General features: G+C 40.8%; 1 protein-coding gene across 1 annotated transcript; it reads left to right on the forward strand.

The window, feature by feature from the left end:
- The first annotated feature begins 760 nt into the window (after window positions 1-760).
- On the forward strand, window positions 761-12,889 carry cunh4orf54 (chromosome unknown C4orf54 homolog). The gene is made up of 2 exons (XM_055056432.1): window positions 761-5,292; window positions 8,747-12,889. The coding sequence occupies exon 1, from the start codon at window positions 830-832 to the stop codon at window positions 5,273-5,275; it is 4,446 nt and encodes a 1,481-aa protein (XP_054912407.1). The 5' UTR covers window positions 761-829; the 3' UTR covers window positions 5,276-5,292; window positions 8,747-12,889.
- Window positions 12,890-14,218: the final 1,329 nt, after the last annotated feature.

Consider the following 14,218-nt stretch of genomic DNA (forward strand, 5'->3'; position numbering starts at 1 on the left):
TAACCACTCAGACTATTTGCTGGATTTTTGGACGTGGGTGAGGTGTCAGCTTCACTTAACTTGCAGTTAGCTCTCTACTTTTTCTTTAACATGAAACGTACTCCTGGATTGGAACTTCTGTGACTTCGTGTGTTTGCTAGTTCTTCCTGCAGTTTGTCATGGCAAATTGAGCCTCCAGCAGGTTCTGGTTCTGCTGGGGTTTTTTTACCTGTTAAAGGAGAGTTTTTCTATCCACTGTCCTTACATAAATGCTCACCAAGAGGGATTGTTGCAAAGTCAAACACTCAATGCAATCTGCAGGTTTTCCTTAGATGTAAAACTTTTTAAATTAGAATATTAAACTAAAAGTGGCTAGATTGTTTGATAAATGGGAACAAATTGGAAGAAGTTGAACTGATTTTGAATCTTATTGTATAATAGATTCAATTGCCTAAAGAAACATACTGAGAACAGAGCAGAAAATGTAAAGCTAAAAGCAGATTTCTGAAGTTAATTTTTTTAATTATGAAAGCTAACTCAATAAACTGTTTACAGTATTGTCATTTAACTTCAAATATATATAAAATCTAAATGGAGGTGACTACCGACCCCTGCTTTAGTCATGCCTAGACAGAACATGGTTATGTCTCTGGTTCCTTTTAGGACTTCACGTGCACTGAGACGGAATGTCTGGCGCGCTCCAGTGTCACTGGAGCCTGTCTGGCCGGACGCAGAGCTTTGTGCACAGCACCATCTCTGGGTGAAGGAAGCAGAAGTCCTCAGTGGCCCCAGCTGCACTGCCGGCTTTGTGTCAGACACCAAATGTAAGCTTAAACCCGCTGCTGCAGATATGAAGACAGAGAGAAGATGCGCCCAAACGCTGGCAGCGAGCGGGCAGGTGATAGATCTGCTCCAAAAAGACGAGCAAGACATCCTGAAAACGCAGGACGAAAACAGATATGTTGATTTGGAGTCCGAGGATGAGAGGGTCTGTCACTTTGGTCAGAGGAACCAAGTGTCTGTCATTGTTAAAAACGGTGGATTTGAAGCTGTTTGCGCATCGGAGCCGAACTCTGACCTGAAGGAGATGCATACCAAGGAGAGAGAAAGCACCATAGGTGAGAAATGTGAGAAAGATATAAGAAATCTTCCCTCGCCGTCATCCTCACCACACCTGAAAAAAAATGAGACTTGCCTACAAATAGGAGAAAAAAGTGGTGAGAGTGCAGTTACGCACACCAATGTGTCCAAAGGCATGGGAAGCAAGGCAGAGCGCAAGGAGGAATCCCACAGCACCAACAGTTCTCTGAGTGGGAGAAGTGAGAGTGAGGACTGTGAGGAGGTGGATAATGTCAGCCTGGCACTCTCTGATGAATCCGCTCTGTGCTTAACAGAGGACCATTACATTACCACGCACGAGATTCAGCTCTCGGAGTTCTCTGACCATGAAGGAGATTATGACCTGGGTGTGGGCTCCTCCACTTGCTGGGACATTGAAGATGAGAGTCAGATGTACCCATTCGTAGGCTACTCCTTTGTGGGTGTGAGGGGGGCCGGTGGGGCGCACTGCTCCAAGGGTGCCACGGCAGTAGCAGCAGCGGTCAGCACTGTGCTTGAAAGTGATCTGAGCGACACGGCCAAGTTCTGCGACTCAGATGAGCCCGAGCAGAAGCAGGGCGAAGGACAGATCCACCTGTCAATCAGAACCACATCCCGAGCTATAAATGACCCCAGCAGCATCCAAAAGGAGGAAAATATCCTTTATCATACCAGGCGCTCCGGAGACATGAGCCGCTATGTTTTTAGGGGAGTGGATAGTAAGGCAGAGACTTTGTGTGACAGGGCGAAGTGTTTTATAGCCGCGCCCGGACGCCCGCATTTTGGGGGCAGATTGAGGGGGAAAGAGGTCACAGAGTATTCCAGCAGCACGTCCAGCGCTGTCAGCGAGCTGGACGACGCTGACAAGGAGGTGCGCAATCTCACAGCCAAAGCCTTCAAGAGTTTGGCCTACCCTTACTTTGAAGCCATCAATTTCAGCACCTCCAGTGAGTCCTCTGCATCAGAGCATGGCCGGAGGAAAAACAGGTGGTCCACATTTCTGGATCTGAAATATGGCAACTTAAACATGTCTCAGGGGCTGGACAAAAGTGTGATTACCTGCCAAAACCCCGCGGCCTCATATGAAATAGGCAAAAACAGCGACAGCAGAGTTTATAAGGGCACCATTCAGCCCACAAGTAAGATCTTTGCTCTGAAAGCCAACCCCCGCAGTGCCTCGTCATCAAAGCAAGTCCAACTGATGGGAAAGTTTGGGCAGGGCCACAGCGGAGTGATAAGACTCACAGAGACACTGAATTTTCGTTGCAATGTCAAATCGGGAATGTCTGGGGAAGAAAGGCGCACTAACTTTGTGCAAAACACTGCAGGATCACATTCCACGGATGAGGTTACCAAGAGTCTGCAGAGCAGCCAGCAGAGAGGGGGCAGCAAGCTGCCCTCTAATACCATGGAAAATATGCATAAGAAAGCCATATTTGCCTCCAGTTTGTTAAAAAATGTTCTTTCAAAGAAAATGCAGTTTGAGCAGGAGCGCAGGATGGAGAGGGGGGAGATCAGCGAGCCACACCAGGCGTCGTCTCCGGGCTTTGCGCTGCATGAGAGTGATAATAAGTGGAAAGGCAGCAGGGAGCTGAAGAGGCAGAGTTCCAAGTTCTCTGAGAGCGGCTCAGGCTATGCCATAATGTGCGTGGATGAATTAGGGGACTTTGTGGACAGCGACTCATGTGATATTAAGAGGCAAGACGTGTGTGCTCCTGCAACAGAAACGAATTTAAACTCGGCCAATGAAACTGGGATTGATACTAAAAAAGGCACATTGCGTCGCAGCCAAAATAGCGCGTTCAGATGCTGGAAGGACGAGGAGCTAGAGTTTCAAAAGGATCATAAAAACTGTCAAACTCTGCTGGACAAGCTGCCTCCAGTTGATGACAAAGAGAGTGAGTGGAATCTGTTCTCCGCAGGCTGTGAAAAACTGACGAAAATGTCTCATTTGTTTGTGCCAAATATCCAACTGCTGCCCAGTGACAGAGACGTGCGACCGCAGCTGCAGAGAGGAGCTTATTCCTGGAATGGAAACAACACTTTATGCATCACAGACTCCACGAGCTCAAAATCATCCAAATCACCAGAAATTAAAATCAACCTGAGAAGTGTTAGAGATAATAAAATGGAAGAGTTTGAAGGCTCCAAGCTGCGCACCTCGAATATCACCGCAAGCCCTTCCAGTCTGATCAGAACAGAGGACTTCAAATGCCAAGCCCTGGCTGCAGTTCTGAAGGGTGAGTCCTCAGATAAAGTTCCCCACTTTATGGTTCGAGACATCAGAGATAATAAAGCAAAGATACAAACTCCCATTCACCAAGTCAGAGATGTACGTAAGCTGGTTAAAAGTTCCTATCACTTTGTTTCCTTGGATAAGAACAAAAATAAATCAAATTCCTTTAGCTCTGAAATTAATTCAGAGCAAAAGAAGCAGATGCAAAACAGTAATCCTAACTGTGTGTCCCCCATGGTGATAAAATGTCAGTCTGTAAATACTAACAATGCAGAAAAACCTACTAGAAACCTTAAACAGGAGCAGTCTGACAAATGCAGATTGTCTCCAGAGGGCGGTAAGACTGCTCCACCCCAGAAGGCATTAGGGATAGCAGCAAATATCTCAAACAGCTCAGAGGGAAGCACTGGGATGAGCAATGAGAGCAAAACAGGTGCAGCAAGGCAAGAAACGGCATCAGAGACAGCAGAAAATAAACTGGAGTCAAAAGTAGCTGGAGTCAAAAGTCAAGTGGCTTTGGAGAAACTCCAGGCCGCAGTGAAAACCATGGAGCAACTTTATGTGTTTGATAAAAATGAGTGGAGGAGAAAGTGTGAGCCTGAGCGTCTGACGGACAGCCATGTGCTGTCACTGATAGCCAGTGAAGAGCAGCAAGAGTCTGAGGAAAGAGGAGGGAGTGGATTCAACACAGACAAAGCAGTCAGAAAAGATTCCTTGCCAAATTTAGACAAGAACCCCTCAGCATTATCAGCGCCCTCCAGCACCGACAGCTCCCAAAGGTGGCCAGACAAAGACCTACTTAAAGTGCTTCAGTCATCCAACAGTCATGATGAAAGATTGGTCACTAAGACAGTTGGCACCATAGAGAGCAAGAACATGAATATGTCTAGCCTTAGCTCCAAACCCAAGGCCTACACAGCCGCTGATGTTCCTCAATTAAGTACCGCCCCACATACACCTTTCAGAGGTAAAAGCTTTGCACCAAAGTCTCCTAAATTGCCTGTGTCATTCAAAACCAGTCAGACAGGAGTTAGTGGGAAGGAAGATGTTGAACCGAAGGGAGTGGACCGATTTGAGCATCAGTTTTCAGGTGCATCAGTTGACAATGAGAATTACCTAACCATCCCGGTCAAATTTCAGCCCAACAACAGTAAAATGGCAGCACCTGCAGATAAAACAGTAAAGACTCTTCACCATCAGTCACTGCCAACCCCTCCTGCAGCACATGAAGATTATGCCTCTAGAAACCAAGAGGACCACGGTCACAGGACAAAACGTATTCTAATGGAGACCCATTCACCAGAGATCCCCTCTGCTACTGTTTATCACTCCCTGCCCATGCCTGTGTCTGCCAATCAGCCACAATTGTATTGTTTTTCCCCAGCAATCACTCCAGCCCCCACCCTGGACCCCTTTCAGGCAACACAAAGGAAAATGCTGCTGGATCCCACCACTGGAAACTACTACCTGGTGGACACTCTGGTGTCCCCAGCCACAAAGCGCCTTTTTGACCCAGAAACAGGCCAGTACGTGGATGTACCCATGCCACATCCTCCGATGACACCAGTACCAATGCCTATCTCACCGCTAGCGCTCAGTCCAGGAGCATATGGTCATACCTACATGATCTATCCAGGCTTCATACCAACCCCTTCAGTGATACCTACTCGAACGCTGGTACAGTCACAGATGTCCGTGCCATCAGAGGTAGAGGGCATGGAGAAGTTGTCCTCAAAGCAGACTGAAGGAATGTACATGGAGACTCCTTTCTATATGGCATCTGGGAAGCCTCCCCAGGCAGCTTCAAGGGCTCAACAGCATGATGCCCCCAATAGGTCACAGCATGGATGTTCCAGTATGAACCAGTCAGTCATCAGCATCACGTCCCAGCAAGGGCCAAGGATCATTGCCCCACCCTCGTTTGATGGGACCACCATGAGTTTTGTGGTAGAGCATAGATGAGTCGCTAAGCTGGACAGGTGAGTCCTTCACCTTTTTCCTTACTTTTGCCTCTGGAAGAACTGGAAACCACAGTTCACCTTTGTTGAGGTAACAAATAGGTAACAAAAAGGCAAACTATCCTGCTGTTATGGACATGGTCTTTTAGTCTGAGGGACATGAATGATTTTTTGTAACTTAATAGTTTAGTTTGTTTAGGAAAAATAATGAATCTATGTATAAAAAGAACTAAGTCAACCACATCAGTGGATAATAAGGGAAGCAGCAAACAGTAAATCCCCACAAAGAGCCAAAACCCCAGTTCCCAACAAAAATGTGTACAAATCCTCGTTAAGATTGCAGGTTTCTGTAATGTACAAAAATTAAGACACTGAGAAATAATGTCAGAGCTTTTCCCTACTTTAGAATGACATCAATCCTGTATTATTTAACTAGATACACATTTGTCTTTAGGATATTTGCTTATGGTCAGATCTTTAATAAGATCAGGTACAAGAGGAAACATGCAGAAAGATTTGACAACTGTAATGCCATCAAAATTTTTCCATAGATTTTTGAGTAATATATAAATAATTAAATACTTCTGACATTTTTATTTTTTGTCTCTATTTAACTGAAAAAAATTATGGCACACAATATACACTATATTGAAAATGCATCTTGATGCTACATAGAAAAATAAACAAAAAACAACAACAAAAAAAAAAACAGAAAATACAGGGACAAAAAAACACTGATATCCAAACTGGTTAGCAAAGACATATAAATGAGCATGTCAACCAATGTCTTTGGTTCGAAATTATACACTGTATTTTCGACATATAAAAAATGTTTACATAAAATGCAGAAGACAAAAAGAAAAGGAGAAAAGCAGTTCATTCTTTTTAGAAGAAGTTATTTTTTTAGGAAAATTTAAGATGTTCACTGATGCTTAGGCTTAGTGTGAAAGTTAAAAATGAGAAATAATACCTTCTAAAGATGGTGTCATCTTTAGAAGGTATTATTTCTTTTGGATAGGGTCAGATAGGGTCTGAAATATCATAAACTGGACGTTGCACAATTTGTTACAGGTCCAGAACATGAGTTAAATTTGCCTTACAGTTACGCTAACTGTAGAATATATCCTTGAGAATCTGAATTCTATGAAGAACGTTGCACTGAATTAGTCCAGGTCGAGCACGTGAAGTTGACCTGTTTACTCCATGCAATGCGTGACACCAGGTCTCATCAGTGATGTTTATTCCAAGTTTTTCTGACGATTCTGCTCTGATCTCATTGAGCGTTACTGTATTGAGTGATGTAATGCTGTTGCAGATTTTTGAGATTTACAAAATCATGATCCAAATTTATCTTTGGAGATAAATTGGGATCAATTTACCTAAATTGATCCCAATTTACTTGGGATCAAAATCTGGGGTTGAACGCTAATTATATTCATTTCTTAGCTCTATAATACATAATAAGTGAAACAGCCACAGTGCAGATGTAAAGTTTGCAGCCTAACATGTCTCTGTACCTTAAAGATGTGTTTATATGAAAATTATCTGTGTATTATATCAACATTAGAGTCTTCATTTATAGAAATGTTGCATGTTTGTATAGGAGAAAAGTTTCAGGTGAAGGCAAGTGTCTGTTATCTGTGGGACCTGAAAAGCCTCAGCTGCTGCTGGACATCAGGATTCTGGCAGCTAGGAGCTGCCTCAGTGTCAGCTGTTTTTTTTTTATAGGAGCAGTCATTTAAAGAGAGAGAGGGCGAGAAGTCGGCTTCATTACATAAACACAGTATGCAACGCAGCAGCAAATAACCTTATTGGACTCTGGGAGAATATTTGGAGCTTTCCTTCTTGTTTAACAATGAGACCCACAGAATGGAGGGCTCCATTATGTTTGCAAAGTTAAATGGTAGTCAAATACTCTGTATAGAGTGGAAAAGATTGCAGTAAGCAGAACAGCGCTTACTGTCATGTGCAACAGTCAATGATGACTCTTGTCCTCATTGACTTACATGTAATGATTATAAGGGTAATTAGAATTCAGGGCGTGAAAATGCCATCTGGTGTAAAGGTAGCGTGCGGGAAAGATTACCTTCAGACTTCATCTTGGGAGGGGGCTATGAATAAACCCAAAATTATACATCATACTGGCAGATTTATCTTTTTGAGTGTTTTCACATCTTTAATTGGGCACCAAAACTGCAATATTAGTTAAATTTCCAGCTGGTGCTGTTCACTTTCACTCTGCATTGTATTAAACGAACCAAACCCTTTAAAAACCTGTTCCTGGCAATTTTCAGTAACCTTTGTAGCATCGAGCTGGTATATTACATACGTCACAGACAAACGTTGGCTATTGGGTAGCATTTAAAACTTCAACAGAGTCCATGCCTCCAGGAAGAAATTGTCTCTTAATAGTCAAGGGTCCAAAAGACCCTCTGGACGAAGCAATGCAGAGAAGAAGGAGCGGGTTTTTACCAAGCTAAGTTGATGGACTAAACATAGGGATGACAAAAATGTTCTCACACCTCCCACCTAGGATCACATTAGATTGGTCAGTTATATTTAGATGTCTCAGGAATGCAAATTCCACACACAGAAGGTTTTCGCGGAGATTAAACAATCAACCTGCAGGTGAAAGACAGCATTGTTCACTCAACGATGGCTTGTTACCAGCATCAAAGAGAAGTCTTTTAACTTTATAACATTTTACCTGAAAAATAATTGAATCCTGATGTATAAATTTTTTTCAGCATTACAAATGTGTGATGGTCCAAGTTAAAAACAAGAGGAGTCACAAGATATATTCAGAAAAATTGTTTTTTCTTTTTAACCCAAAATCATAAATGACAAAAGGTAAACTGAGCTCATAAAAGAGGTCAAAGAAACAAAACTGAACTCAGGCAAAAATTGTAAGCAAACTGGCTGTACAACAAACATAACTGACCTAACAAAGAAATGACACACAGGGGTTTATATGCTGGCTGATCAGACCAAGACACAAGACCTGATTGTAACATTTAGTTACAATAACAAATAACACAAAACCAAATAGTACAGCTAAGTTTGGCTAAACTAAAGACCCAAAAATGAAAATCAAAAATAAACTTTAAATACTGTTTACTTAAATACAAAACTTATCTAACAAAAAAAACAACAACTGCCATTTCCCCCTGCCAGCAGGAACTAGTGGTGTATTCCAATTAACATTTAATCTTGCTGAGCCTTGGCCATTATCTTTTGTCTGGCATCAAGGTGTGACCATGGATTTGGCCATTACAATATGTAAAAGTGAAATGATAGAGAGATAAAACATTGACTATTTATGTTGATTTCAAGTCCAGTTCTTTGGTCAGTGTGTGAGTGTTGTACATCATTATAACGATTCCTGTAAGTGCAACAGGCTGAGTGGAGACTAGCATTTCATCTGATCTTACTGTGTTCATAAGAACTTTCTCTCCTCTGTTTTTCTCCCCTTTAGGACTGGAGGCTTTGTGATCATTGACCACCTTTTGGTCTATCCTCATCATTGTTTTACACTGATGTTAATTAATTAATTTAGTTGTTCATGTATTCTACCTAACTGCTGCTGATTTTTTTTTTATTTACTTTCTACAAGATTGTAATTTATGCTTTTTTTACACCACTGCTAAACCAAGAATGAATGCCTTTAAAGGGATTCTTTACCCACTCCTAAAACTAAATAAAGATTTATTTACCTAGTTCTTCTCATTTTAAGATGAGAATAAACTACTTGTTTTGAAGACATTTATACATATTTATGCAGTTATGAATCCAAGTACCTGTTACCTGTTAGATTTTGCTGAATTTATCAAAGGGTTTTTACAACTTTTGCTGTCATGATGACTTCTTCTATGTTGGTGCTTTATGATGCACACAAATCAGTGTTGATTCAAAGCACTTTATGTGCATAATTTACATTACTGCACATTTTTTAAAAGTTATGGTTGGAAAAAAAATGTAATGTGACATGTTGTCTTTGTTTGTGCTGGTTTCTTTGAGAATGTGGAGCTGCTGGACAGTCCTTGTTAATACATGTCAGGCATCGTTGTTATTCCAGATTATTCTTTTATAATGAATGCTATGAGTGACTGACAATGATTAATGCATTTGTTATGAGAGCGGAAGCCATCTTATTGAATTATATTTCACTCCCATTTTTAGAAATGTCATCTTGCCATTTGTTTTTTTAATGTATTTTAGGGGAAGTGTTCTGTTTATACTTTGTACATAGATTTTTCCTAAGTAAGCCTGATAGTGGCACACTTTTCAAAGTCTTACACCGAGATTCTGCCATAAACTTTCTGAAAACAGCAGGACTTTCAGAGATAAGTGAAAGTAGGGTTTGCAAGACAAGAAAATGAATGCTTGGGACTTTGTGAGGGGTGTATGGGAGAAGAGTGGAGGGTCTTTGTAGAAGTAGGGCATAAAGCTGGACATGATACGTTATGTTTTCACTTTGTTCAACTGATTTTTTTTGTTTTGTTTTTTTCTGCATAAAAATGACTTCACAAAATTAGGTCTTGACTTTGCAAATGTGAAGATGGCATATGTTGAAATACATAATTAAAACAGTACTTTGGAACTCTAAATGTTTATTACATATTCACAATGTTAAATTGAGGTTGATTCTACTCTCATCTTGTACTTTATTACAACACAAAAACAAACTTTTCTCCAGTTATGTTTCTGCAGTCACTGTTGACTGACACATGTACTCAGTAGTGGTTCTTTCAGGAATGGTTCCCTGGCCAGAGCCCCTCCTAATGCTCTCCTCAACCAAAGCAATTTGATGATTTTCCAGCAGAAAGCTTGTAATCTATAGGTTCCCATTACTCAGTCAGAAGCAAGGAAAATTACATGCATACAAGTAGTAGGAAACTTGTTTAGGTCACAACTGCCAGATAAGATGTGACTTATTATGTACTTTTTAAAAGCCCATCTAGGGACAAGTGCTGCAAATTAGCTTTTGCTATTGCACTATATGCAAACATGGGACTGCTGTTTTGTGCAGCTTGTCTATGTCAATGTGTGTCTGTCCCTATCAAATAAACTTCAATAAAAAATAAATAAAATAATTTTGTACTTCTTAGATGCCTAGCCCCCTTTCTAATGCCGCCGTTGCATTACACTGCCTCTTTTACACTTTGGGCCCTTTAGTTTCAAGTGAGCATCATTTGTTAATTTCAAGTGAGCAGGATCCTGCTGCTCAACATATACTGTTGCTATGACCACCATGTAGCCATTTTCTGACATCCAGCTGGATAATACAGCATTTCACTAAAACTCAAAGGTGCTCAAACTAGATTCTAGAACATGTCAATAACAGTGTTCCGATCAAGGGGTTTTTTCACGATCACTTGAAGTGCTTTTTGGCTTTTACAAAAAATAGCTAACATCATTAAGGGGAAATGGAAACAAATTTGCTGAACATTTGTCACAGCAAACTTTCCTGTACACTGATGAGTCTGTGCCTTAATTGTGGCACAAAACTTGGAAAAACTTCTACCGCTTGTTATACAGCCATGCGTAATGTCACATTCTGGCTAAATCATGCTCTGAATAGCCTGGTGTTTTATTTTGTACTTCTTAGATGCCTGGCCCCCCTTTCTAACGGATTTGCTAAAAACCAGTAAATGAAAACATGCCTAATTCATATTCTCTTTCTTTCTTTATTTTTTTTTACTACATTTTAAAGGTTTCCTCAAAAATTGGATGACAACTTATAAGTTATAAGTTCAGTCACCAGATCTCAACGCAAAAGAGAATGTGGTGGAACAGGAAGATCTCATTATGGATTTTCTACTAACAAATATGCAGCAACTGTATGACAATACAGTCAATAAAGACCAAATCTGCTTTGACACTGCAATGTAGCCATTCCCACTATACATCTGCTGAAGATGTTAGAACAGGATATAAAACAGTAGTATTTGAATACATATTTATTAAGTCAAATTTTATTTCCATTTGAGCACTTCCTCTCCCAAAAACCTTTGAAGCAAATAATGTCCTGTAAAATAATTAGAACTTAGCAAACTACTTGATAATGGTAAACTACGGGTTCTGAGTTAGTTTTACTCCTCTAAACCACAGGGTTTAGAGGAGTAACCCTGTGGTTTAGAGGAGTTTTACTCCTCTAAACCACAGGGTTTAGAGGAGTAAAACTAACTCAGCTTTGTTTATTTAGAGCAGTGAGCATTAAAAGTTTCCTCTGCTGTCTGGGGATCCACAGTAAGTGGGTCAGAGGAGCATGGAGGTACTGGTTGAGTACATGCAGGGTCAGGTTGCAGATCTCCAACTGTATCCTCTGTCATCCTATCTGAGTGTGTCAATGACACATATCATCACACCCAGAGCCATGCCACATACTCACATAACCCTGACTAATGTGCAATGCATCCCACAATTAACACTCTATCAGGCTTGGAGGGCTTTTAAAAAACAAGCCTTTAAATAGACTTGTTATTAATATGAGTATTTACTCAGTCCAACAATTTCCTCTTGTGGGTTTTAGATTTGTCAAGTTGTCTCCAAACAAACCATTAGTCTTGTGATTATGTGAAATGTTTCTTCAGTACGTACAACTTTACAGTAGTTTTTATTATGATTCAACGCAGGTCAATATCTGAGCATGGCATCAAATTTGGAACAGAAAAGCTGAAAATTTAAAATGATTCTAAGCAAAGAGGTCTGTATTCCAAATCCGATGTAGTCTTTAATTTGACTGTACAGTGTAGGTTTCTCAATGGGAGAAACCTGCACTATACAGTGAAGACCTCACAGGGAGGCGTCTAGGAGCAGTACTTCCCCCTGGGGGGCGTTCAGAGCACAGCAGGGGGCAATGGCAGAATTTTTTTTAGAAATTGGGGTTGCTGAGATTCTTTTGGGGAAGTTTAGACTTTTAGCAACTTGCTAAAACTGTACTGTGTAACATTAAAACATGCTTGGCTGCAACTGTGTCGATGGCAGCTCTCCTCTTCATTGTTTAACTTCTCCTGCTACTGGTAGCTTCACATCAGCCGGTGTTCAGCGATACACCGGCTGATGACGTTCTGTTATTCACTTGTCTGGTGTCTGATTTTTAAATATTTGATGTTTTATGGAGGATTTTTGTACCTATGTTTTGGCAGTGCTGTGATCATGTCAAAGCACTAAAATTTATTAAAAAGTGTTTTTATGTTGCATGCTTCCATAGAAGGACAACAGAAAATCACTCTTATAACTTACTCTTATATCACAATACCCTCCCGGTGTATCCCTCAGAAAAATCAACCCATGTAACCCTCTGATGCATGAGTGACTGACTATACAGTCTTTCATGAGTGAGTCTTTTTGACCCGGGTTACAATCAATGTGCTTTTTGGGGGGGCTTTTTTCTTTTCTTAGCTATTTTTGTCATTTTGATTCAAAATAATGTTTTGTATAATATTTTCTACTGTGTTTTATTTCACACAAGGATTATTTGAAATATTTAAATTTTTCACCTTTTTAAACATTTTTAGAACAATTTGGAGAACATTTTTAAAACAAAATGACAACAGCAATTTTACAACAGCAATGATGAAATGTCAATAAAGGACAATGTCAACATCCATTATGTGTGTGGGTGTGTGCCTGGTCATGGGGTGTGGGGTGCAAAAGAGCACATTTCTTGAAACTAGTTAGCTAATCAAGATAGCTAACATTATTGTCTGTATTCTATTATGCTATGTATATAAGAGATCTGCGTGTATGTATGTGCATATATTTATCCATCCATCTTCTTCCGTTTATCCGAGGTCAGGTCGCATGGGCACCAGCCTAAGTAGGGAGGCCCAGACTTCTTTCTTCCCAACCACTTGTTCCAGCTCATCCGGGGGAATCCCAGGCTAGCCAAGAAAGATAGTCCCAGCGTGGCCTGGGTCTCCTCACGGTGAAACGTGCCTGGAATACCTCACAGTGAGGCATCTAGGAGTCGCCCTAACCAAGATGGTCCTCTCAATGTGAAGGAGCAGCAGGTCTACTCTGAGTCCCTCCTGGATATCTGAGCTCTCACCCTATCTCTAAAGGAGAGGCCAGACCCCCTACGCGGGAAACTGATTTCTGCCGCTTGTATCCGTGACTTCGTTCTTTCGGACATGACCTGTGTCATCTCCAAAAGAACATGACACAGGTCATGTTCATGGTCATGATGGTGGCCAATCATCATGACCACAGATGGTTGATCTAAGTAAGAACTTAGATCGACTGATAAATTGAGAGCTTCGCTTTTGGCTCAGCTCTCTCTTCACCACGACAGACCGGTACAGGGCCCGCTTCACAGCAGGCGCTGCACCAATCCGCCTGTCGATCTCCAGCTCCATTTTTCCCTCATTCATGAACAAGATCCCTAGATACTTAAAATTCTCCATTGGGGCAGTTACAGTTGGTAAGAAACAAAGATTCCCATTAAATTCCATAGGAAATGAATGCATGTCATTTTTGACCATCTCATGGAAGAAGAATGAGGTAGTATTTTAAAACTAGAAAATTTGTGAAGAAATTTACCAAAGTGTGCCTGCCGGTTCAGACCCAGCGTTCTGATGCTGAAAATCAGCATCAATGCTAAGCTTAGGGAGAAATGACAAATTAGCATATGGAAAATCACAAGAATGTTAACTAACCTGGATGTGCACCATTCATTATTTAAAAATGAGTGCAAAATGTAAAATTAGCCAAAATGCTAAATTTAGCATACTGTCAGTAGCATATGGGGCATCGTTAGCATGTTGTCTGTAATTCACTTACAAAATGAATTACAGACATTTTATTAAACATGGTTAATAAGTAAGAAAAATAGATAATTAAGAAAAAAAGGCTAATGCTAAGCCTAATGCTTTGCCTTAGCATTAGCTTTAGCTAATGCTCAGCATTAGCTAAGGAAGCCTCTGGTTCTCTTTAACCCAAGGGT

The sequence above is a fragment of the Poeciliopsis prolifica genome, unplaced genomic scaffold (genome assembly GCF_027474105.1).
Source record: "Poeciliopsis prolifica strain line A6 unplaced genomic scaffold, Auburn_PproV2 SCAFFOLD045, whole genome shotgun sequence".
Lineage (NCBI taxonomy): Eukaryota > Metazoa > Chordata > Actinopteri > Cyprinodontiformes > Poeciliidae > Poeciliopsis > Poeciliopsis prolifica.

Excerpts from the sequence above, each read along its gene's own strand:
- cunh4orf54 (XM_055056432.1), top strand. The coding sequence starts at position 830 with ATGAAGACAGAGAGAAGATGCGCCCAAACGCTGGCAGCGAGCGGGCAG.